General features: G+C 42.9%; 2 protein-coding genes across 2 annotated transcripts; one reads left to right on the forward strand and one right to left on the reverse strand.

Moving 5' to 3' along the window:
* Positions 1-2,397: 2,397 nt before the first annotated feature.
* Positions 2,398-6,763, forward strand: LOC103718807 (malate dehydrogenase, chloroplastic-like). The gene is made up of 2 exons (XM_008807787.2): positions 2,398-2,533; positions 5,158-6,763. Exon 2 carries the CDS (start codon positions 5,195-5,197, stop codon positions 6,443-6,445), a length of 1,251 nt encoding a protein of 416 aa, XP_008806009.2. The 5' UTR covers positions 2,398-2,533; positions 5,158-5,194; the 3' UTR covers positions 6,446-6,763.
* Positions 6,764-9,263: 2,500 nt separating this feature from the next.
* Positions 9,264-11,794, reverse strand: LOC103718806 (pentatricopeptide repeat-containing protein At2g02980, chloroplastic). The gene has a single exon (XM_008807786.4). It carries the CDS (start codon positions 11,504-11,506, stop codon positions 9,683-9,685), a length of 1,824 nt encoding a protein of 607 aa, XP_008806008.2. The 5' UTR covers positions 11,507-11,794; the 3' UTR covers positions 9,264-9,682.
* Between the last annotated feature and the right edge of the window lie 14,968 nt (positions 11,795-26,762).

Below are 26,762 nucleotides of genomic sequence, written 5' to 3' on the forward strand. Positions count from 1 at the left end.
AAATAAAAGGATTCAATGTGACCTAATAGATCCAAATAAAATAGACTCAATTCAATGTAATTAAATGCTGGAAATCATGAACCCAATCTGTTTTCAGGCACACCCAAGTAAGGATCCAAATTCGACGTATATCTATCATACTTGGGCTCGTACTCCTGCATCACTCGAGATTTATACCGTGTATATCCAATGTGAGACTAAATATATGCCTACATGAGTCCTCACAATATAGTTTAGAGAAATCTGTCTCCATCCATCATCGACCATACTAGATGAAAGGAGATCATAATGTTTTGGCTGTGAAGGCAGCAGGTTTTGTCCCGTGTTTTCAATGGAACATTGAAACATGTCTGATAGATGGTTATTCATTTGAAACATTATTAACCCATAAGAAATGCTTTCTTATATAATCAAAGTATTCTTGTTGCACTTACATCCCTCTCAAGCCTTATTTTTGGTTTTCTCTTTTTTTCTTTTTTTTATTTGGTGCACTTAGGTTCCCTTAAACCATATTTTTGGAGGTGAGTGTCATCTGTCTTATTTAACAAGGGCTGCTAATGGTCCGGTACCGGATAATTTTCAAATTTCCATAGTAATTTAGGCCAGGCTTCTGGTATTTAGCCTTTTTTAGTCGATCTTGAATGAATCAGGCCTTTATTATTGTTAAGAAATTATAACATTTTTAATCAGAAAAATGAAGTTAGGACATCATTTATGAAGCGCCACAATCTCTAAAAAAAGGACAATTTTTTATTTTCTTAGGGAAAAAAAAAGGAATTCTCTGTAAACTTGATTTCAGTAAAGCCCTTGATAAGCCCAACTTAAAATACTTGCTTACGCTACTTCAGCCCAGAGGCTGGTCATCTCTTTTGACTCGCAATTGAATGCAAGAAATAGTTTGCCATGGAGATATCATCTTGTAGCCGAAAACCTTCACAGAAAGTGTTTTTTAAGATACGTCACTTTAGTTGCATTCGCATGAGCTCACATATGCAAAAAAGCCAGCAGTGGTTGCTTCTTGCTGCTGAATTTATTCTACTATGATATGGTTGCTCTTCAGCTCTACCTTTCTTCCATAGCCGGAGCTATACTAAACTGCATCCTAAGTTTTATTGGAGGGAGACCATGATGGAGAAATTGAAGCAGTGTGAGCATTCACTGATCATCTCTCTGCTGCATTATTAAACTCTGCCATGCATTACTTCCGAGTCTCCAATCACCCACTCTTTTTGGTTCTCTTGAAGGTGTTCTTACTTTTTTCACCTTATCATCTGGATTTGCTCATTTTGTACATTCTCAATCTATTTTCCCATCAAGTTGTACCCTCTGATGATTTTGTATGTAATTTTCTCTGCTTTCTTGAATAAATTTTGGTGACTAATGTGGTTTGTTACCATTAATCTCCGTTTACTCAAAAAAAAAAAAGTAAAAAAAGGACCAGTTGTTTTTCCTTCAATTTTTTATCAAAAAATTATTTCTTTAGAAAAGAAGGAACAGAGTATATTTTTCTCATATTATTTCCTACCCCCCCCCCCCCCCCCCCTAAAAAATCTTTAGCCAACTAGTTAATCTTTATGCCAAATGAAATGCAGATCTAAAAACACCATTCATCATCATATAACTACATTCACCAAGCTCGTTGATTTAATCTAGTACTTATTAGTGTGGCAAACTGACCTCAGCTTTATAATAATGTCCCAAGCCATTTTCTTGAACACATTTGCAGGTCCACAGGTCCGACGGTGTTGATGATATCATTAGGCCGTGCAAGTGCTCGATAATTCACTTTGAGGTCCATTTAAAGAACATGTGAGAAGTCATTAACAATTCGATGTACAGCTTGACTTAAATTATGAGTTAATCAGGAGTTTCTACTCGTTACATTCGGTGTCTTTCCCTCATTAACAATGTGAAGATATTAATTTTCCATGAGTATGAAAGCTCGATTAACCTACAGCTATCTGTATCGGATTTCCCTTCATGATTAACTCCTCGTATTATTTTGATATCTGTGTTTGATATATGATGCAGAGTAGAGACTTACGCATCTATTTATGAATCTCGCAGAAAGTGCATCATCTTTAGGACAAGCCATATTTATTACAAGTCGAATAGAACTGCAAATTGAGTTATTTTCTTTGTAGCCCGTCGCTCTGATTGCGGACGGTTGGCCTTGCCACCTTTATTTCAAAATATTTTGTTTGCTTTGGATCTCTGTATGCACACGTATGCGCGCGTGTGCCTGCGGGTGCAAGTGCGCGCGTGTGTGAAGCTTTGATTAAAGGATGGAGTAATCTAGAGGATGCTGGAAAGGAGGCATCATCTTGGCCGTTGTTCCAAGAAGGGGGATCGGACGGTCCAGGCGTGCCCGTTGGGGGTGGGGGGTACGGGGGTGGCACTGGGAAGTGGGGAGCCGAATCAGTGGTCGAATGATTCCGTGAAAGTACATTAGACAGCTTTGAAGCCGCCCTTTCGGGTTCTCCGCCATCGCCGAGGGAGAGAGCGAAGGGAGGGCGAGGGCTCTTGGATTCAGGTACTTCGTGCTGGCTTTTTTCTTATCCTTTTTCTCCTTTGGTTGCTTGTTTTCTTTTTATGGTGTTGATGTTTTATGCTTGATTTTGATTTGGAGTTTCTCGGATAGGATTGTTGCTTATTGCTTCTGATTGTTGCTTATTGCTTCTGATTTTGATTTGGAGTTTCTCGGATAGGATTGTTGCTTATTGCTTCGGATAGAGGTCGATCTCCGTAGGTTTATGCACTTAGATTTGAGGGATTTCGAAGATCTTGGGGGTTCTTGGGGCTTTCGATTGGAAGCCGAAGTTCTTGGGCCTGGATATGGGAGTTTTGAGCTGTTAAAGGGTTGGAATCTGTGGATCTTCATGGAATTTTTGGTCTCAAGGCATGAGATGATACTGAATCTTGGCATGGGATCCTTGTTGTTTAGAGGTAAGAGTTAAGAAATGTGAATTGATGATGGATTTTATCCGGTTCTTGATTAGATTCGTTCTTTCTTGTCGTAGATTTTGTTGTTAGAGATTTGTATGAATCAAGTGCGATTCTTTTTTTACTTGATTACGCCGGTATGTGGGTTTTGGTATTTAGATTTTGTAAATGAAATTACGATGTACATTGAAGCGGTTAATTTTTCCATAAAAAAAATTACAGTGTTAGAATTTTTGATCCATGATATATTGTACCTAGAATCTATCTAGGCTTGTTTTAGAAGAAGTGAGAGTATGATCTTGCAAGCTTAGCTTAGTTTATATTTGGTAGCTTTTCCGCTTAATTTTATTTATTGGGCTGATAAGGAAACATTCACTAAAAGGTTCTTTCATCTGTTGTTAGATCCAGAACAGTGGAGTTGCCTTAGAAAAGGGAAATAGAAAGAAAGAAGGAAGAAGGAAGGAAAGAAAGAAAAAACTACAGAACAAAAGAAAGAAAGAAAGAAGAAAGAAGAAAGAAAGAAAGAATGAATGAATGAATGAATGAATGAATGTCCATGAAGATTGCTTATCAACGATTTGAATTGTTACCTACATGCTTGATGTGTAGTGGTTTTTACTTGTCCTTTTGTCTGTAGATTTTATTTTTCTGTTTTAGTTTCCCCATAATTTGTCTATAGCCATACTTGTAGTGCTGAATCCCAATAGCTTAGTGCTGAACTTGTATATTTCAGACAGGTTATATCTATAAGTAATTTTGTTCTTAAGTCAAAGCCTCTTTTAACAAAGAATTTATTACATTGTTAAGGCATTCTAAGAAACTCCATAGTCTGATATTTTAATTTATCTTTATGGACCTTCATGAGATTGACTATGAATGCACAGATCTGCTCCAGTGGTAGCTTAGTGAGGTAGTAAGATGATATCTTCATGATGTCTTCGTCTCTCTCTGTGGGTGTATAGATTTATATTTCCAAAAGAACAATTTCAATGATTTTTTTTGCAATTTCTTAGTTTACTATATTGAACTCTATGAATTCCTCTATCCATAGAGTACATCGATGCACAAAAATGGCTAGAAACAGAGCTTCTATTATTCGTATTAACATCTAATCTGGGACGAATATTTTTATATGCGTGTCTAGTATGCATACGTGTGTGTGCGTGCGCTTGTAGTCTCTGTTTTGAAATTTTCAATCAGTGAAGTTGAAGAATAAATCTTGTAGTATATGCTTTTCAGTTGGTACAGTTGACTTGCTAAAAAAGATCAGTTAGCTAGCTGGACAGAAGTCCCTGAATTAATTCCTTTAACAATATAATGAGGTTCTGCATCCAGCTGATCTTTATGCTTATTTACTTCAGCTAGCTTTTCAATGCTTTTGAAGTGATATAAATGAACTTCTACTAAAAGCTGGTGAGTTCTGAAATTATTTTTCTTTTTATAACAAAAATATGAGGGCTTTCATAAGCTGACTTAGATAAACATATGTGAATACAGAAGGGAATTTTAAGAACATTTGGTAAATGTCAATATCTAAACTGCATACTAATAAGACAACCCAATGAGTAATTCTTTTACTTTGGTACAGTTTACGCGGCACTGCCTTCACTGTTTCTCAAAGAGATGAAGCTAACAAGAGCTCTTGTGGCATGGTTATTAACTTTTAAATAAGTTATGTGGTGCAAAAATCAACCAACCTTAAAATCACATTATAGGTTGATTGGTTAGGTCTGAATTTCTCATTCTAGCCACGTAGAAGCTACAACCATGGTTCGCTATACCGACCCGAACTAGGTGTTACGGGGGCGTACCGTACCATGCTAGTTCTATATCGATACTCGGTACGGGAGGTGTACCGACATTTGGTACACTGAAAAGACTACGTACCGACACAATGCTAGTATGGCACAGGTATGGGGTCCGGTACCGAGACAACAAGCCTTGGCTACAACTAAAGCAAAAAGTGAGTGAGGACATTCAAGCAATAACCATATGGTGCACTAGGATATCATTTTTATAGAACTGGTGACATCTGTAACTCGACTTTATCGATAATGAGGATGGACTTTACTGGTGTTTGCCTCATGTTTGCAATGAATACTTTTTTATTGTTCTCCCCTTCGATGAGATGTATGCAATGTACATGGTTATTGAGAGTCTAGTTGCAAGTAATGTCAGAATAACCTAGATTTTCTTTTTCTTTTTTTTCCCTAGGTTGTGGTACTGTTTAACTGCTCATATTGTAAAACAAATGGCATCAGCAGCAGTCTCGATTCTGTCAATCGGCTCGATTGCTTCTTACAGTGCTCAGACCACCTTGGGAGCAAGACCAAAGCACTCCTATGTTAGTTACCATGCTCCAAATTTTTTCAGGGGTTTTAGCGGTCTGAAGGCATCACTATCTGTAAGCTTTGAATCGGAGGCATCCTTCTTGGGCAGTGGAAGCAATGCTTCCCTCTGGGAGTCATTCAAGCCAAATTTGGATAGACCAAGGCTGAGATCCTCAAATCAACTGCTGCCGCAGGCTTCATCTTATAAGGTGGCTATTCTTGGTGCTGCTGGGGGGATTGGTCAACCCCTAGCACTTCTGATCAAGATGTCTCCACTTGTTTCAGCACTGCATCTCTATGATATTGCAAATGTCAAAGGAGTGACTGCTGATCTGAGTCATTGTAATACCCCTTCCGGGGTTCTGGGTTTCACAGGACCATCAGAATTAGGCAATAGTTTGAAAGGCGTGGATGTGGTTGTCATCCCTGCTGGAGTTCCAAGGAAGCCAGGTATGACTCGTGATGACCTATTCAACATCAATGCGAACATTGTGAAGACACTGGTGGAGGCTGTGGCAGATAATGCTCCAGATGCTTTTATCCACATCATTAGCAATCCAGTGAATTCTACTGTCCCAATAGCTGCAGAGGTTCTCAAGCAAAAGGGTGTCTATGATCCAAAGAAGCTGTTTGGTGTTACAACACTGGATGTTGTGAGAGCTAACACATTTGTTGCACAAAAAAAGAACCTGAAGCTCATTGATGTGGATGTACCTGTTGTGGGAGGTCATGCTGGGATTACCATCTTACCATTGCTGTCCAAGACGAGACCCTCTGTGACCTTCACAGATGAAGAAGTAGAAGAGCTGACTGGGAGGATCCAGAATGCTGGGACAGAGGTGGTGGAGGCAAAAGCTGGTGCTGGATCTGCAACTCTATCTATGGCCTATGCTGCAGCCAGATTTGCTGAGTCATCTCTCCGAGCATTGGATGGAGATGGAGATGTTTATGAGTGCTCCTTCATTCAATCTGAGCTGACTGAGCTCCCATTCTTTGCATCGAGAGTTAAGCTTGGGAAGAAAGGTGTTGAAGCTGTGATCTCTTCTGAACTTCACGGTCTGACTGGGTATGAGGCTAGAGCACTGGAAGCCCTGAAACCAGAGTTGAAGGCTAGCATTGAGAAGGGTGTCGCATTTGCACAGAAGCAGATGGCAGCAACAGCGGCTGTTTGAGGCGCACACTGCTTTCTTTCGCATGAGTGTGACAGTCGAGGAATTAATGACGTAGCCATGTTCAAGTCTCTGCAGTTTTGCAGCATAGGACGTTTTTCTTCTTTTCGGCTTCCAAATTGCTTTTAATGAGACGAGAGGTTGAATAATGTAGGACTCTTTAATGGTGTTAGTAGTAGAGAGGGAGCACGATAGTGGCTTGGTGTTCATGATTCCTGGTACGACATGACATGACATGCAATTTTTTTCTTGTGTTGTCAGTGCTCCTAGTTTGTAACTTAAACATTGTAGTGTTGATGCAAGTTTTTTCTTGTGTTGTCAGTGCTCCTAGTATGTAACTCAAACATTGTAGTGTTGATGCAATGTTTTTCTTGTGTTGTCTTTCTTTTTATTTGGAGGGTGGCATGAGAATATTTGCCGACAAGAGATGTATTGGCGAGGAGGTGTGTGCTTGTCACTTCTATTTGCTAGGGGTGTCCTGATGTGGAGTCAATCAATCATGTTATCCTTCAATGCCCACGTGTGGCGTAGATCTGGGGATGCGCTATGGTTTTATCGCAGGACACGACATCGACTAAGGACTTCTTTCACCTGCTGAAATAGTCGCTGTAGAGGCCCAATATTATGGAGTGAGGCATAAGATGTGCCTATGTGACTATGATATTTGGCTGGACATGAATGCTTAGATCTTCGAGGGTGCATCTGAAGAAAGTGGTGGATAAAACATTACTCTACGCTGCTCAAGCCTTCAATACCACTGTTGTGGTCTTCTAGGTTGGCTAAGGACATTTGAGGTTTTATTCAGCTTGCGTAGCAGCCAGGACTATTTTTGTCTCCCAGAAGTTTCCGCCACTTAGCTTTTTTACGGTAAATTTCGATGGCAGTGTGTCAGAAGAGGAGTGAGCTTCGTGATTAGAGACCACGACTTCAGGTTCGTTACAGTCGGTGGTCGGCGTATCTTCGACGAGTCTGTTATTAGAGTAGAGCTGAGAGCTGTATAGAAAGGCATTACCCATACGAGACGTGCGCTAAGTGTGGATAGTATATGTCTTGAAGGTGACTCAGCCATAGTGATCAACTGGATTCAGGGCCAGCATAGCAGTGACGATTAGCACTTGCTACTTTGAGGCATCAACAAGCTTTTGAGGAGGTTGACTTATGTCTTTCGGAAAGCGAATAGCACCGCCGACTGGCAGCTTTCTATGCTGCATATCACTCAGAAAAGTTCTTATGGGAGAGTTTTGAGGTTGTTTTTTTTCTTTTTCATCTTCTTTTTTCGGATTCTTCTGGTGCACTCATGCTAGTTCAATGTGGATCCCCGTTGTATCAAAAAAAAAAAAGAAGCCATGCTTTTGTCCACAAGTAAAATATCGCTCAGTTATCAAGAAATCATGGTGAAAAACCCATGATCAGTAAATGATGGGAGTGCCCTGCCATATGCTTTCATTTATTTGCTGTCTGTCCATCGCAGTTAGCATGTCGTACAGCCCTTTCATTTTTAAGTGCATAACATGGTGAACTAACAGAGCTGAAGCTATGCATGCATGTTCTTGGAAGACAGGAAAAAGTCGACCTGCGAAGGGCATCCATCCATCCAAGGACACTCCATGAAGTCCCTTCCCTAAAGCGTCGACACGGAGGCAGATCTCAAGCAGTTGGCCATTCTTTTAGTTAGACCGGAGGTCATGGATGTCGGAACTCCGCTACCCGCTTTCCCTTGGTGGGATGGCAGCGGCTTCTCTTTGTGCTGTAGGAGCCTGTAGAAAGGCATTCCATGGTTAGTCCAAAGACGAGTGCAGTAACGTCCAGTTGAACAAAGTAGAAGTTGAAATTCGAGCAGTGGATAGAATTGCCAAATAGGAAAAGAAATAAGAGCAAGAAGGAACGAGGATTTGGATCCTCATGATGTGATTTGGTTCTTGGGGGGAGGTACGGTAACTCTATTTAGTTGGTCTCTTCATGGTTTAGATTTTGCCCAAAGATCATGTACTTAGACCCCGGCCAAGCTTTTATTCACGGATCTCATAATTATTTTTTATTTTTTTAATATTTGAAAATATTTTAGAAAATATTATGTATGAATATTAAATATTGCCAACAAGCTAAATGTCTTTTATCCCTTTAAGTTCGTATATCACCAACAATAGTCAATATAAGTCTATAAATATATCAAATATAAATAAATAATGCAAGAAAAACTTTAAAAAAAAATCCGGGTCGAGCTGGGCTTGGATGGGGTTTCAATGCCTAAGCCTGAAAGCCTGCTTGTTGAAAGAGCCTATATTTCCAGGTTAGGCTTTGGCCCGAGCCTGAAAAGGATTTTTTTTAACAAAAAAAAAAAGGATTTTAGATTTGTTCATTGTTGGAGAGAGAATAGAAAAATAAATAACAGAAAGGTGCCTCCTCCTCTCTTCCAGGAACATGCATCAAAACATCACCATATGACCTTTTCAATATCTCTACGTTTCCGTAGAAGTTCAATATCTGGATTCTCATTCGAGTTTGATGAATCCAATACGCCAATGGTGTGTATATATAAGCTATTGTAGAAAGAATAATATCCTAAATATCTGCATTTAGTTTGGGAATAAGAAAAATAAATATGACCTGTTTTTGCAGAAAACAAGTATAAAATGGATTTTTATTGCAGAAGTCCTGCAAGATGATTAAGCTGCTGATACGAAGACAAGTTACTAGGGGTGTCTTCAATCATTCATATGGTAGATAACCTGGGCATTTTGGTTGACCAATAACGCAATATATGCTGTTGGCCCCTGTAACAGTAGATTCGAACCGATAACAAATCTTAGGAGTCCACAGGTAACACAAATTTGAAATGCACTTATTAGAAGCAGGGCTAACTGGCATCCTTCCACAAGAGGTAACTAGCATCACAAACATTTATGACCAAACTGGTTGAAATTTTAGGTGCTGGCAACAAAAGGTGGCACCAAGAAAGGGTTTTGACAACAAAACTAAGAATAGTTTTGCACCAAGCTCATTTGCATGTGCTATCCAGGGATCAGCTTTGAGAGTCTCTATCCAAGAGTGTCGAGAAGCGATGAAAGAAGAAATTCTTCACCACTTTGGTCTTCGCATAAACATCGGCACACATCTGTCTCCATTACTTGTAGAATAACCTCATATCTTTACTATTTGATACCATCTCATATACAGTCATAAGAAGAAATTGTGCAACAAGGCAGTACGAGATGATAGCACATTCTCTCTTGTTTCCTTCTACCAATAATCTCCACAAGAGCATAATCCATTCTCAAAGTGATGGAAGCGATTGAGATCTCTGAGAATTATTTTCCTATCAAACACCATTGAAACTAGCTTCGCCATCGAATGGCAGTCCCTGCAGACACGGAGGTTCTTAACAACACGGAGGGCTGTCCCAGGAGGGGAGTTTATAAGCCCGAAGGCGATCGCTAGCTTCTCGCTGTGATATCTAAGGCTAACCTCCTTGTCTTCCTCCCCCATACCCACATGAAACACCTGACAAGTATCAGGCACATACCCAACCAACTTCAATTGATTCACCACCTCATCTACCATTCTGTATACCTCTCTAGACTGTGGGTGCTTGCCATCCCCAGAGAAGAACTCATGGACCATGTTATCCACCTCAATTGAGCTGCAACCAGGCACCTTCACGATCCGTTGCTCGCCCATCAATTTCCTTATCCGGTTCACATCTTCCCATCTCCCATCAGATGCACACATGTTCGAAAGAATCACATAATCCCCACCATGAGAGTCATCCAGCTCTAAAATCCTCTCGAAGACACGCTTGCCAAGATCAACATTCCCATGGCCTCCACAAGCTGATAACAGTGTTCGCCATAAGATCGGTGTTGGCTCATTTGGTAAACCATCGATGAAGTCATAAGCCTCGTCGAGTCGCCCTGCTCGAGCCAGCAAATCCACCACACACCCATAATGCTTGATTCCTGGAACAATGCCATAACCACTCCTCATGCTATGGAAATACCCCAGCCCTTCATCCACCCTGCCTGAATGACTGCAAGCATACAATACTCCAAGAAATGTAATGTCATCAGGTTTAATCCCCTCCCTCTGCATTTCTTCAAAAAGAGAGATGGCTTTGCTCCCATGCCCATGAACTGCGTAGGCCACGATCATGGCCGACCAAGCTTGGGTATCCTTCGAACTCGTCTCCCGAAACACTTGCACAGCATCTTCCAAGCTCCCGCACTTGGCATACATGTCGATCAATGCGGTGTTCACCTTTATGTATGAATCAAATCCATTCCTTCTGATGTACTCATGGATCCATTTCCCCAGTTCAAGCGCCCCCGACAGGGCGCATGAGGAAAGAACACTGAGCATCGTGACATCCGTTGGCTTGAGGCCCTTTGCTTGCAATTCCCGAAACAAAGCTAGTGCCTCGCTAGGACGGCTGCTCCGAACACAAGCTGTGATCATCGAATTGTACGAAACCACACATGGCTCCTCCATCCCATCGAAAAGGGTGCGAGCAGCGCGAATGCTGCCGCACTCGGCATACATGTTTACAAGCGTGGGGCGCACGTAGATGTTCTCGGCGAGCCCGAGCTTCACGGTGATGCCATGGGCTTGCATCCCTTCTTTTGAGGCTCTGGCGCTTGCACATGCCTTCAGAAGGGAAGGGAAGGTGTAGTCATCGGGGGCGACGCCGGTCTCGAGCATGCGGATGAAGAGGGAGAAGGATTGGATTGGGGTGTGGGAGCGGGAGTAGCCGCGGGACATGGTGTTGAAGAGGACGACGTCGGGGTGGGGAATTCGGTCGAACAGGCGGTGGGCGTAGTCCATGGAGGAGGTTTTGGGATGGAGGCAGCAGGAGGTGATGAGCTTGGTGAGGAGAGAGGGGTGGTCCTGGAGATGGGATTTGATGGCGAGGGCGTGGAGCTGCTGGCGTTCTCTCAAGGTGGTGCACTTGGAGAGGAGGGAGACGAGAGATGGGAGGGGAGTCTCTATTGGTTTGGGAGTTGGGTTATTGTGGTCGCAGGGTTTGGATTTGGCGGGAGAGAGGGGATTGATCGTTAGAGCTCTGCTCATTGTAACTGGTTCTTGGAAAATTCAGGAAAAAAAGAATTGAAGGAAGTTAAGACATGAGAGAGATCTTATTTTCCTAGCTCTTTATCTTTCCCTTTATGTATTTTTTAGCAGTTGTAGTACTGGCTCTGAGCCACGAATTCACTTAAGGCCACCAGTTTCCCTCCAAGGTCTAGGAAACAAATCGAAGCACTCCTCCAAAATTTGAGAGATATATCTCTCTCATATCACCGCAAGAGCCTAGATCTTCGTAGAGATCGAGAGCCAAGGGTATTTGCGCCCTTCATATCCGATGAAAGGCCCAGTGACTAAGAGAAGGTAGAAGAAGTACTATTACTTCAACTAGAATCACGGCTATAACACCGTGCTCCCAACTCAAGGATGAAATTGAAGTACTCATCCGACGCGAATGGCTAGATTGGTACGTGTGCCTCCAGCGGGGCCAAGGAGTGCTCATTTCGAGCTCCGGTCCTCCGCCTCAAAAACAAATTAACAACCGCCGAGCGACCGGTGTTATTAGCACTATCACTCGCAGTACCTCGAGTAAGGTTGCAAATGGGTCGGGTTGACTCATGACCCGATCCGACCCGCGTAGACCTGACCCGACCCATTTTGGAGGATCCATGGGGCAGGGTCGGATCCTAAAATTGGACCCATTCCATTTTTTGGGTTGGGACTGGGCTTATTGGATTCAAACCCGACCTGACCCGATCCATTTGAAATTTGGGTAATTTTGAGTTTTCAATTTTACGACCCGACCCGACCCAACTCAAATATGTAAAATTATTTGGGCCTGCGGGGGTGCAAACAAGTTCTGAAGTCATAGATGGGTTGACCCAAACTGAACCCGACCTGGACCCAAACTAGACTCGAATTTTTTGGAGTGGCCTGGGTTACACATGGACCCGACCCAAATGACCCGTTCGGTCAAAAATTATAACGGTAGACCCGATCCGACCAGAATCTGTAAAATTATTTAGGCCCATGGGGGTGCAAACAACTTCTCAAGCCATACATGGGTTGACCCGAACCGGACCCAAACTGGACCCAAATTTTTTGGGTTGGGTCCGGGTTATACATGGACCCGACCTGAATGATCCATTGAGTGAAAAATTGTACCGATCAATCCGACCCGACCCGATCTTCTATTGGGTTGGATTTGGGTCCAAAATTAGAACTTGAATAAGGAACTGAGTTAGGTTGGGATCACGCATGACTTGATCCAATCCAACCCATTTGCACCCCTAGCCTCAAGCAACCGAACTCCTCAACGGGAAGACGACAAAGCAACCATGAGTCATGCACATTGATGGGTCATTAAGTCCGGGGGCAGCGGGGTCTGTCCCACGCTTGCTAGCCCTAGTGAAACAATCACAGAGTGCGCCCTTCGATACGAATTCTCCACCTTGAGTAATGTGACCAAGTATAAGATGCTCTACACCAGATCTCGAACCCGACCACTAGAGGCCTTCGGCATAAAAGATGGGGGACCTCGACGGCGCCCCGATCCCACGAATTTGGAACTACGACAACCTTCGCATTTGTCATCAGTAAGATTCATTGAAGCTTGAACTCATTGTCAATAAAAATTTTTTCGTTTTGTTTGTCTTTCAGATCAAGTGACTATGATAATTGAGTCTGATATGGGATACCCTAGGGACGCCGGGGCCCAACAAAGGATACACCCAGAGGATGCCCAGGGCCTCCTCAAGACCGAGCCTACTCGGATTTTTCCTCGAAGCTAACTTTAGGGATGCCTCGGGGTGCATACTCCCGAGATGAGAAGGTCGGTCACCGCATCGAAGGCTCCATGACTCAAACGACCTCTTCAGATCCATAATAACCCGAGCAGGAGAACCGGCTGGCTCGAGAGTCAAGGGACCTCTTCAAGTCTATAATGACCAAAGCAAGAGAACCGGTCATCCCGCCAAAGGTTCGGCTAGTCAAGCGACCTTTTCAGGTCCATAATGGCTTGAGTAGGAGAACCGCCTGCCGTGTTAAAGGCTCAGCGAGTCAAGCAACCTCTTCAAGTCTATAATGGCCCAAGCAAAAGAACTGGCCGCTGCACTGAAAGCTCAATGAGTCAAACGACATCTTCAGGTCTATAATAGCCCAAGCAGGAGAACCGGCTGTTGCACCGAAGGCTCGGCGAGTCAAGCGACCTCTTCAGGTCTATAATGGCTCGAATAGGAGAACCAGCCGCTGCGCTGAAGGCTTGGTGAGTCAAACGACCTCTTTAGATCCATAATGGTTGGAGCAGGAGAATCGGCCATCGTGCTGAAGGCTCGGTGAGTCAAGCGACCTCTTTAGATCCATAATGAATCGAGCAGGAGAACCAGCCTCCGTGCCGAAGGCTCGATGAGTAAAACGATCTCTTCAGATCTATAATGGCTCGAGCAGGAGAATCGGCCACCGCACTGAAGGTTCGACAAGTCAAGCAGCCTCTTTTTATCTATAATGGCCCAAGTAGAAGAACCAGCCGCCGCGCCGAGGGCTCGACGAGTTAAATAACCTCTTTAGGTCTATTATGGCCAGAGTAGGAGACCGGCTGTCGTACTGAAGGCTCGGTGAATCAAGCAATCTCTTTAGATCTATAATGGCCCGAGCAGGAGAACTATCTGCCATCCCGAATTCTCGACGAGTCAAACGACCTCTTTAGGGCCATAATGGCCCATGCAAGAGAACCGACTACCACGCCGAGGGCTTGACGAGTCAAGCGACCTTTTTAGGTCCATAATGGTCCGAGTAGGAGAACCGACCACTATGCCACCAAAGGTTCAGCGAGTTACAAGATCTCTTCAAGTCCATAATGGCTCGAGCAGGAGAATCGGCTACCGCACCATAGGCTCAGCAAGTCAAGCGACCTCTGTAGGTCCTTAATGATCCGAACAGGAGAACCGACTGCTGCATTGAAGGCTCAGCGAGTCTATCAGTCTCTTCGGGTTGGCAATAGCCTAAGCAAGAGAACCGGTCACCACGCCAAAGGATCGATGACAAGCAGAAACCAAAGCTAGGTACTTTGAAAAATTTCTCTGCTTTCATTATCTTCTGGTGCATATAGTAACCTCAGCAGAAATCGAGCAAAAAGATCTACAACAAAAGGTTGAATGTTGGGACGACGACCTGGACTCAAGCAAAGAGCAAATAATAATACGACGCAAATCAAGACTGAAGTCAGCTACTTGGGAAACTCCTCACTTTCATTAAAGTTGTACTCTTTTACACTAACCCCAATAGAGGCCAAATAAAAAAATGGCACATCAAGCTCAGCTTACTCAAGCAAAAAGGAAAAACAGACAAAAATGGCAAGGCAGAAGACTTCATCCCTTGTCCTAGCCCTTATCAGCGCCTTCTTCATTGCTGGCATCTCCGCCTTTGCCACCGACAGGGTCACCACCTTCATCAATGCCGTCATCGTTGTCATCGAGGACCTAGAAGTCCAACCCTGGGAAAAGTCGTCGGGCTTGAGCTCGACATGCCTCAATGCCCTTACCAAAGGCGTTGGCCGCAATCTCTAGGGCCTCCTCTCAAAACTCCTTTGAGGTGTGGTACTCTTTGATCGCCTATACGACCTTTGCTCGACACGAAGCGCCCACTTGCTGGCCTTGGCAACTCATCTGTCTGCCTCATTGGATCTGTATGGCCAAGGTGCGGACTTTAGTTGACCTGGACTCATCCTCGTTCGACTTGACCTTCACATTGACCGATTTGGTCTTTGCCTCGGCCACCATGATCTTTGCCTCGAGCAACTTGGCCCGCTCCATGGCCCCTTTCCATTTCAACTAGAGCATCGAACTAGGCTTCGTGAACCTCTCGGCCAACCGCTCTGTCTCCCTGAGCACATGGGCATGTTGAAAAGGTGTTGCCCAGATAGACAACCCAAGAGGGGGGGGGTGAATTGGGTTTTAAAATAATTTAGATATTTAAAACGTTGTGGATGACTAATTAAAACTATTGCAAGTTGTTTAATTAAATGCTATGTGCTGTGAGTGATAAGAGAGGAAGAAGAAGAGAGACAATCAAACACAAACACCAAGTTTTATAGTGGTTCGGAGCTAACCCTTGCTCCTACGTCCACTCCCCAAGTCTCACTTGGGAATTCACTATAACCCCCTTGGATTACAGCCGGTTGTTTTCCAAGCTCACAACCAAACTTGTTGTTTTACGAGCTCACAATGAACTCGGTCGGTTTTCCCAAGCTCACCGACTAGAACCACCCCGATTGTTTTTCCGGGATCACAATCAAACCCTTACACACGTTGGTTTTAATAACTAGGCTCACCAACTAACCTCTATACCCTTGATTCAATCCCCCGATTGAATCAAGCAAATACAAGTTGTAAATAGAATAGACAAACAGAAAAACAAGCTTCTCAAAAGCAGATGAAAGACAATATAATCTAAAAGGAGTTTAGAAGCCCTCAAACGCTTTTAAGTTGGAGAAAAGGAATGGCTTCTTAAACTTCGGTCTCCTCTTGAATGTGTAGTCGACTTGAATGCAGGAGGAGCTTCTTTAATTGTTGGGAAGATGTAGGTGGATGCAGTAAATGCAGATCTTCCCTTTTTCTCGTTGAAGAACAAGTTGCAGAGTTGAATGCTTGAATACTTGGAGTGGAATGGTTGTTTTTCTGCCTTGCTACAGTCCTCTGTGGCTATTTAAACCAACCCCCACGGAAACTAGCCGTTAGAGAGCTTTTTCTGCCCGTTCTGCACACTCTGTACAGTCTGACAATGTGTCCGTTGGTGGGTTGGAGTCGACTCGCGCGATCAGGAGTCGACTCGTCTGTAGCGGGAGTCGACTCATACTTTTTCGGAGTCGACTCTGCAACTGTTCCAGATTTGAATTAAAGTTGCCTTCGCGACTGGGAGTCGACTCGTCTTGACCCAGAGTCGACTCGCCAACTTCTGGAGCTGACTTGGCTTTCTCGGAGTCGGCTCATCCCATGAAGTCCGTGGACGTATTTTTGAATTTGGTCCACTCGAGTCGACTCGACTGTCCTGGGAGTCGACTCGGCGCTCAGAGCCCGAACTCCCTATCTTCTGTCTTTTGGCTCGTCCAGTCTTGGAGTCGACTCGAGCTTCCTCGGAGTCGACTCGGCTCTCAGTTTCCGAAACTTGGTCTTCTGCCCTTTTGATGTGAAGCTGCCTTGGAGTTGACTCTAGCTGTCTGGGAGTCGACTCGAATCTCAGAGGCAGTAACTTGGTCTTCTGTCTTCTTTGTGGTCGCGGAGTCTCGGAGTCGACTCGCGTAATGCGGGAGTCGACTCGAATCTCAGAGTCCAGAATCTGCCCTCTGACTTTTTCTTTGTGTACTGCTGAGAGTCGACTCTTGCTGTCTTTGGAGTCGACCTGCCAACCATCGGAGTCGACTCGCGTTCCACTGGAGTCGACTCGAATCTCAGACCCGAAAACTGCTCTCTGACTTTTTCTTTGTATTCCTCTTGGAGTCGACTCTTACTACCCTGGAGTCGACTCGGTGAACATCGGAGTCGACTCGCACACTTCGGGAGTCGACTCGTTGACAGGTTCTGAGTTGAAGCTTTCTGTTCGTCTGTCTGTTCTCAGTCGGAGTCGACTCGTACTGATCCGGAGTCGACTCGAGCTCGTGCCAGTGAACTTGATACGCTTGGAGTCGACTCGTGATACTCTGGAGTCGACTCGAGTCTCAGACTTTGGTTCAAGCTGACTTCTTAACTTATCCAAAAACTATGAACCAAGTCTTGAGACACTTAGACAAGATTTTCACTGAAACACTTAATTGAATTCATTAGTAAACAAGAAATATACTCAAATGCTTTGAGCTCATCAAAATCAAATAAGGTTTTAATCAATCACTCCACAATCTCTCCCTTTTTGATGATAACAAAACATTGAGTATATGTAAGGTGAATTGCACAATAAACAATCAAATAAAATCCATAAATGAATTCAAATGTCTGGTAATTCAATTTATCCAAGCTTGAAAGGAGTGAAACAATAAATTTCGGAGTTAAAGCTCCCCCTTTCATTTGGAATTATATAAGCCTTCATATCATGCATTTAATTGTTTGGCTTATATATAATTAATGATTTAGCTTTCTTAAAATTTCAGATTCTCCCCCTCAACATATGCATTCTACTTTGTTTTGATTCTTTGAATTTCCTTTTAATGCTTTGAAGTTTTTGAACTGAAATTTTGGTTTTTAGAGAAAAAATCTGTCAATTTGTTTTTGAGTAGGATTCAGCTAATCTCCAAATATCCCTTGAATAGATTCTGGAGATTACTCCATTAGGAGCCCCAAAAGAGAGATAATGAGCCTCGAGGTACCGAATCCAGTCAGAACAAATTTGTGTGTTTTAAGAGTTTATCTTTTTATTGATTTCCATTGATTCCTTTTACATATTTTATACATATTTTTTCTTTTACATATTTTATACATATTTCTCCCCCTTTTTGTCATCATATCAAAAAGGAGGTAAACAGAACACACAATCAAACATAGATCAAAAGGCACATTATTGAAGAAAAATGCGGCTACTCATTGTATTAATTTGTATGTAAGTACATTTCAGAATACAATAAGTAACGTAAAGCAATACATGTCAAAGCAAAATACAAAAAGTAGCTACGGTCTCCTCGAGGATGTAGATCCTCCTCTCGAGGATGTATCTCCTCCTCTCGAGGATGTGACTCCTCCTCTCGAGGATGTGGCTCCTCCTCTCGAGGATGTATCTCCTCGAGGCATGCGCTCCACGAGTGATTGGACCGCATTGGTCACGTTCTCTAGCTGGCGAATGATGGCCTGGATGGCCCTGCTCTGTGTCGTATCCAGCTCAAGTACTGACTTCTGCAGTCCGTCCAGCTTGTCGATGAGCACATTCGACAAGCGCTCGGCCCCTGCGGTGGTGGTGGACATGTCACGGCCGATGTCATCCCGCATCCGTCGAGTGGTGCTCGTGACCTCACTCATGCTGTGGAACTGGGCCTGTATCAAGGTCCTCATGTTGTATATCTCTTACCGCACCTCAGCCGTCATGTCTGTCACGGCTGTCAGGGAAGGGACCAATGCGGAAGATGTGGGCGCAGGAGAGGGAGTAGGCACCGAACCTCGGAGCTCCCGAAGCAACTCATCCCTCAGATCTCGAACTATCTCCTGCCGCAGCTCCCGGAGCTGCTCAGAATCAATCCCTCCATGGATGGTGGAGCCGAGGAGGAAGGTCCAGCGGAGGTGGTAGGAGCAGGAGTGGATGGAAGATCTGGTAAGTCTGGAAAGTCAGAGTCTGGCTCAGGACTGGGGGAAGGTCTGGTGGTCTGTGTGGTGAGGGAAGACTTCCTAACCCAGATCCCCTCTCTCTTCCGAAACCCCATCCTGTGTAGGGTCCCTGCACGCGTGCGATCAGTCCATCGCAATGCGCGAAAGGGTTCCCCCTCAGGAATGGGAATCTCGTACTCCCTAAACAGAAGAGTGAATAGCATGCCGTATGGGAGGGTGAGCCTAGGTCTATCTAGGGGCTCACACAGATACCTATAGATGAGTTTGGGGAAGTTGATTGGAGTGTCCTGAAGAATATAAAACATCAGAGCTAGGTCTCTCTCATTTACAAAATCAAATCTCCCTGTCTTAGGAAAGATGGACCTAGACAATATACTCAAGAGGATCCGCACCTCAATCGGTAGTGAGCTAGCGGATACCTCGTCTAGAGGTGACTGGGGTGGATGCCCTAGAACGGCCGTAAGGGCCTCAACCCTGTCCTCAGGGTGTGTGGGAGCCACCCCTACTTGTGGAAGGTGGAGGATGTGGGCAATGAGATCCTCCGTAACGAACAGAGGGACACCGGCTACTGTGCCCTCGATACCCCCATCTCCCCGATGGACGGTACCGTAAAACTCTCTAACAAGGCCAGGGTAAGTGGGGAGGTCTAATGTAAGGAAAAACTCTAAGCCCTGGACCCTAAGCCTATCACCTATGGTGAACCCTTCCCGGGAGAGATAGTCGAAGTCGACATATCTCCCGGTGGTGACGGCCTTCCCGGCCAATGGCCTCACGGGAACCGCCCTAGGCGGGGAACGAGCCGGAGGTGGTGGCCTCGCGGGATCGTGCCGCGCCTTGGAGCGCCGCTCGGGACCGGCCTCGGGTCGGGACCTCTTCCGGACTACGGTCTTACGCGGCATAATGACCTAGACGGGATAAAAAAAAACTAAAGGACAGAGAAAGGTCGACGGAGAAGGCTTGGGACCGACCGTGGACGACCTAGGAAGGGATGAAAACCCAAAGACCGGTGAAGAATCGATTGGAAAAAGCCTTGGGAAGGATTGGGGACGACCTAGGAGTCGGCTCTAGGGCTTGTGAACAGTGGCGGCTTGAGAAAGAAGTGTTTTCGAAACGACAAATCTAGGGTTAAAAAGTCGGATCCCGACTGCGAGTCGACTCGACCTCGAGTCGACTCCAGAATATGCGTGAGTCGACTCTCCTTATGTGCCTGTAGACCTCGAGTCGACTCCCGACTATATGTGAGTCGACTCCCCCTCTGCTGCCATTTATGCGAGTCGACTCCCGCAAATGCGCGAGTCGACTCCCCCTTAGGAGCCGACTCTGAAACTTACTCGAGTCGTCTCTAACTTTGGCACGCACCTAAAAATCATGCTTCGTTTGTGCCAAACGAGGGAAAATCACTAAATTAAGATCTGATTTGATGATCATTGAAGAGAAACTCTATTTTAACCACAAACTAATCATCAAAATCAATGAATCTAGTGGAAACTACCACTAGGATGGATCAATCACTCCTAATCCCCTCCTAAGCACACTAAACCTCTCTTCACTTAGGGGTTTTGTAAAAATATCTGCTAATTGATCATCAGTACAAACAAATTGGAGTGTCACATCACCATTCAATACATGATCTCTTATGAAGTGATGTCGTATCTCAATATGTTTAGTTCTTGAATGCTGAATTGGATTTTTAGTTAGATTAATGGCACTTGTATTATCACAATTAATGGAAATTTTATCTTGTTTAATGCCATAATCTTCTAGTTGTTGTTTAATCCACAAGATTTGAGCACAACAACTCCCGGCTGCAACATATTCAGCTTCAGCAGTAGATAATGCAACCGAGTTTTGTTTCTTGCTAAACCATGAGATAAGGTTTTCTCCTAGAAATTGACACGACCCGCTGGTACTTTTTCTATCAAGCTTACATCCAGCGAAGTCTGAATCTGTGTATCCTATTAAGTTTAGGCTAGATTCTTTAGAGTACCATAGCCCTATATTCTTAGTTCCTATTAAATATTTAAAAATTCTCTTAACTGCAACTAGATGTGATTCTTTAGGATTAGCCTGATATCTAGCACATATGCAAACACTAAACATAATATCAGGTCTACTTGCAGTAAGATACAATAAGGATCCTATCATACCTCGATACAGTTTCTGATATACAGATTTACCTGATTCATCTTGGTCTAATTTGCATGATGAACTCATGGGGGTGCTGATTGATTTGTTTCCCTCCATATCAAACTTCTTGAGCATCTTCTTGATATATTTGGCTTGATGGATGAAGATGCATCCTTCAGATTGTTTGATTTGGAGTCCAAGGAAGTAAGTCAGCTCTCCCATCATGCTCATCTCAAATTCACTCTGCATCAAGTTAGCAAATTCTTCGCCGAGACGATTGTTAGTAGCACCGAAAATAATATCATCAACATAAATCTGTACTAACAGCATATCTTGGTTTTTCTTTTTCAGAAATAGAGTTGTATCTACATTACCCCTAGAGAACTCATGTTCTAATAGGAATTTGCTAAGTCTCTCATACCATGCTCTAGGTGCTTGTTTCAAACCATAAAGTGCTTTGTTCAATTTATAAACATGATTAGGGTATTGATGATTTTCAAAACTAGGAGGTTGTTCTACATATACCTCCTCATTAATATACCCATTTAAAAATGCACTTTTTACATCCATTTGAAATAGTTTGAAGTCCTTAGAGCATGCATATGCTAATAATAGTCTAATAGCCTCAAGTCTAGCTACAGGAGCAAAGGTTTCATCAAAATCTATACCTTCTTCTTGATTATAACCCTTTGCTACTAGTCTAGCCTTATTCCTTATAACAGTTCCATTTTCATCAAGTTTATTTTTATAAATTCATTTAGTACCTATAATTGGATATTCAGAAGGTCTCTCAACTAGATTCCACACTTTGTTTCTAGTAAATTGGTTTAGTTCTTCTTGCATTGCATTTATCCAATTTACATCATTTTCGGCTTCTTCTATATGTTTGGGCTCAAAGTGTGAGACAAAAGCTAGATGGTTATTCAAATTCCTAAGGGATGCTCTAGTCCTAACCGGTTGAGATGGATCATCTAGAATTAGTTCCTTAGGATGCCCGTGAGCATACCTCCAAGCTTTAGTTAGCCCATGATCCACAATAGCCTCTTGGCTTGATGATGCTCCTTCACTCAACTTTTGATTATCATCTTGTAATGCCATCTCATCTATCTTTTCTTCAAGAATTTCAACATCATCATCAAAATTATCTTTCTTACTCGAGGAGATGTCACTAGAATCATCAAATACAACATGTATAGATTTTTCTATAACTAAGGTTCTTTTGTTAAAGACTCTATAGGCTTTGCTAGTTGTAGAGTAGCCTAAGAAAATTCCCTCATCAGATTTAGAGTCAAATTTACCTAGATTATCTTTCCCATTATTATGAACAAAACACCTACATCCAAAAGCATGAAAGTAATTAACTTTTGGTTTTCTGTTTTTCCAAAGTTCATAAGGTGTTTTCTTTATGATGGGTCTCAATAGAACTCTATTTAATATATGACAAGAAGTATTAATGGCTTCTCCCCAAAAGTACTTAGGGAGGTTACTTTCACATAACATAGTTCTAGCCATTTCCTCTAGAGTTCTATTTTTCCTCTCCACAACTCCATTTTGTTGTGGTGTCCTAGGTGCAGAAAAATTATGGGTTATCCCCTTTTTACTACAAAATTCCTCAAATGACTGATTTTCGAATTCGGTACCATGGTCACTTCTAATAGCTATTACTGAGGTATCTCTAGCATTGGTTACTTCTTTATGGAATTTCTTAAAAACAGAAAATGCTTGATCCTTATGTGCTAGGAACATGACCCATGTGTACCTAGAATAATCATCTACAATAACTAGACCATATTTATTTCCACCTAGGCTTGTTGTTTTAGTTGGTCCGAATAGGTCCATGTGTAATAATTCTAGAGGCCTAGAGGTAGAGACACATTTTATGGATTTAAATGAGTTCCTAGATTGTTTGCCAAATTGACATGCTTCACATATTTTGTTCTTTTCAAATTTTAATTTTGGCAAACCTATCACGGAATCTCTTTTAACTAGTTTAGTTATTGTGTCCATGCTTGCATGACCTAACTTACGGTGCCACAACCAACTAGCATCATTATCCTTAGTTTCATTAACAACTAGACATTGGTTATGTTTTGCAAGATCTTCAAGGTCTACAATATATACATTTCCTCGTCTAATTCCTTTAAAAACTAAACTATTATCATTAGGGTTTGTTATAATGCATAGTGATGGTTTAAACATAACATCATACCCTTTATCACATAATTGACTAATGCTTAATAAGTTATGCTTAAGACCATCAACATATCTAACATTATCAATATAAGTAGAAGGGGTGATTTGAACTTTACCAATACCAATGATGTGACCTTGGTTGTTGTCTCCAAAAGTCACAGCACCTCCCTTCTTAGCTTCAAGGGTGAAAAATTGATCCTTGTCACCCGTCATGTGTCTTGAGCAGCCACTGTCCAAGTACCAGCAGTTTTTGTTGACCTTGGCTGCAAGACACTCCTACACAAGTAGATCATATAATCTTAGGTACCCAAGTTTTCTTGGGTCCTTCATGGTTAGTCAAGTTGGTTCCTTTTGGAACCCATACCCTTTTAATTTTTCTTTTTGTTTTACTTTTCCTATAGTCACATACATTTGCCTTATGTCCTATAGTCCCACAACAAAAGCAGGTTATTTTCTTAGTTTTAGTTTCCCCAGCTTTAACAAAGAAGTTACTAAGAAGTTTTTGTTTATTTCTTGGTTTATACCCTAAACCCGCTTTATTAAATACTGCTCGTTGACTATTGAGTATCATATTTAACTTTTCAGAGCTATATGTAAATTTTTCAACTAAGGGTTTGTATTTGTTAAGTTCTTTAGTTAGTGTTTGATTTTCTGCTTTTAGATCATTAAGTTCTTTTGTGAGATCCTTATTTAAGATTTGTTTATGTTTTTTAAGTTCTGAAAATTCCTTAGTTAGTTTTTCATTATCTTTAGTTAAGGTATTAGTCTTTTGAGTTAAAAGTTGGTTGCTTGTCTTAAGTTCTATATTTTCTTTGGTGATTAAATCCTTATCCTTAACTAATTTATCGTATTTATGTAGGTATGATTGATAAGCTATTTTTAGTTCTTTATTCTTAAGATTTATTGCCTTATATTCTATCATTAATTCATTAAATGCATCATAAAGTTCATTAAAAGAAAAATCAAGATGCGTGTCGGAAGTTACCTCATTTTCATTGGCCATGAAGCAGAAATTGGCCTTCTCTTCTTGTTCATCATCTGATGAAGAGGATAATGAATCGGAGTCGGATAGTGTTGTGACAGGAGCCTTCTTCTTCTTGTACTTGCTCCCCTTTTTCAGTAAAGGGCACTCAGCTCTTATGTGACCCGGCTTCTTGCACTCGTAACACCCAATCCCCTCATTTTCCCTTTCCTTACCTTTGTCCTTGCGGTAGGAATTAGAGGGGCCTCTCCTTTGATGATAGGACTTCTTGTGGTTGATGAATTTTCTGAATTTGCGCACAAGAAGTGCCTCACCATCATCTTCCTCATGTTCTTCTTCTTCACTGCTGCTACTGCAAGATAAGTCCTTGTTAGATGAAGTAGATTTTAGAGCTATTACCTTTTTCTTATGGGAGGACTCTTCCTCGTTGTGTTGTTTCATGGTTAGCTCGTGCGTCATTAGGGATCCAAGAAGCTCCTCAAGTGGTAATTTGTTCAGGTCCTTGGCTTCTTGGATTGCGGTCACTTTAGCTTCCCATGACCTTGGTAGACACCGAAGGATTTTCCTGACAAGCTCACTGTTAGTATAGTTCTTGCCAAGGCTTTTTAGGCCATTGACAATATCAGTAAACCTAGTAAACATGCATGTAATTGTTTCATTAGAATCCATTTTAAATAGTTCATATTTATGAACCAAAATATTTATTTTGGATTCTTTGACTTGATTCGTGCCCTCATGGGTCACTTCAAGTCTGTCCCAAATCTCTTTTGCAGAATTGCAAGTAGAGACCCTATTGAATTCATTTCTATCTAAGGCACAATAAAGCACATTCATAGCTTTAGAGTTTAGTTGTGCCTTTCTCATGTCATGTTCATCCCAATCCTTTTCTAGTTTGGGTACCGTGACACCCTCTACATATATGGATGGGATGTATGGCCCATTTACTACAATGGTCCACATCTCATAGTCTTGGGCTTGGATGAATATTCTCATCCTAGCCTTCCAATATGAGTAGTCGGATCCATTAAAGAATGGGGGTCTTTGGGTGGACTGACCCTCAATGTGGGAAGATCCAAATAGGGTTGTCATTTTGATCTTTTACTCTTGGGTGGAAGAGTTTAGGCTCTGATACCACTTGTTGCCCAGATAGACAACCCAAGAGGAGGGGGTGAATTGGGTTTTAAAATAATTTAGATATTTAAAACGTTGTGGATGACTAATTAAAACTATTGCAAGTTGTTTAATTAAATGCTATGTGCTGTGAGTGATAAGAGAGGAAGAAGAAGAGAGACAATCAAACACAAACACCAAGTTTTATAGTGGTTCGGAGCTAACCCTTGCTCCTACGTCCACTCCCCAAGTCTCACTTGGGAATTCACTATAACCCCCTTGGATTACAGCCGGTTGTTTTCCAAGCTCACAACCAAACTTGTTGTTTTACGAGCTCACAACGAACTCGGTCGGTTTTCCCAGGCTCACCGACTAGAACCACCCCGATTGTTTTCCCGGGATCACAATCAAACCCTTACACACGTTGGTTTTAATAACTAGGCTCACCAACTAACCTCTATACCCTTGATTCAATCCCCCGATTGAATCAAGCAAATACAAGTTGTAAATAGAATAGACAAACAGAAAAACAAGCTTCTCAAAAGCAGATGAAAGACAATATAATCTAAAAGGAGTTTAGAAGCCCTCAAACGCTTTTAAGTGGAGAAAAAGAATGGCTTCTTAAACTTCGGTCTCCTCTTGAATGTGTAGTCGACTTGAATGCAGGAGGAGCTTCTTTAATTGCTGGGAAGATGTAGGTGGATGCAGTAAATGCAGATCTTCCCTTTTTCTCGTTGAAGAACAAGTTGCAGAGTTGAATGCTTGAATACTTGGAGTGGAATGGTTGTTTTTCTGCCTTGCTACAGTCCTCTGTGGCTATTTAAACCAACCCCCACGGAAACTAGCCGTTAGAGAGCTTTTTCTGCTCGTTCTGCACACTCTGTACAGTCTGACAATGTGTCCGTTGGTGGATTGGAGTCGACTCGCGCGATCAGGAGTCGACTCGTCTGTAGCGGGAGTCGACTCATACTTTTCCGGAGTCGACTCTGCAACTGTTCCAGATTTGAATTAAAGTTGCCTTCGCGACTAGGAGTCGACTCGTCTTGACCCAGAGTCGACTCGCCAACTTCTGGAGCTGACTTGGCTTTCTCGGAGTCGGCTCATCCCATGAAGTCCGTGGACGTATTTTTGAATTTGGTCCACTCGAGTCGACTCGACTGTCCTGGGAGTCGACTCGGCGCTCAGAGCCCGAACTCCCTATCTTCTGTCTTTTGGCTCGTCCAGTCTTGGAGTCGACTCGAGCTTCCTCGGAGTCGACTCGGCTCTCAGTTTCCGAAACTTGGTCTTCTGCCCTTTTGATGTGAAGCTGCCTTGGAGTCGACTCTAGCTGTCTGGGAGTCGACTCGAATTTCAGAGGCAGTAACTTGGTCTTCTGTCTTCTTTGTGGTCGCGGAGTCTCGGAGTCGACTCGCGTAATGCGGGAGTCGACTCGAATCTCAGAGTCCAGAATCTGCCCTCTGACTTTTTCTTTGTGTACTGCTGAGAGTCGACTCTTGCTGTCTTTGGAGTCGACCTGCCAACCATCGGAGTCGACTCGCGTTCCACTGGAGTCGACTCGAATCTCAGACCCGAAAACTGCTCTCTGACTTTTTCT

This window comes from Phoenix dactylifera, chromosome 8, assembly GCF_009389715.1.
Source record: "Phoenix dactylifera cultivar Barhee BC4 chromosome 8, palm_55x_up_171113_PBpolish2nd_filt_p, whole genome shotgun sequence".
Taxonomy (NCBI): Eukaryota; Viridiplantae; Streptophyta; class Magnoliopsida; order Arecales; family Arecaceae; genus Phoenix; species Phoenix dactylifera.

Bases quoted from the DNA above. Each gene is read 5' to 3' on its own strand.
- LOC103718807 (XM_008807787.2), top strand. From the start codon at position 5,195: ATGGCATCAGCAGCAGTCTCGATTCTGTCAATCGGCTCGATTGCTTCT.
- LOC103718806 (XM_008807786.4), bottom strand. From the start codon at position 11,506: ATGAGCAGAGCTCTAACGATCAATCCCCTCTCTCCCGCCAAATCCAAA.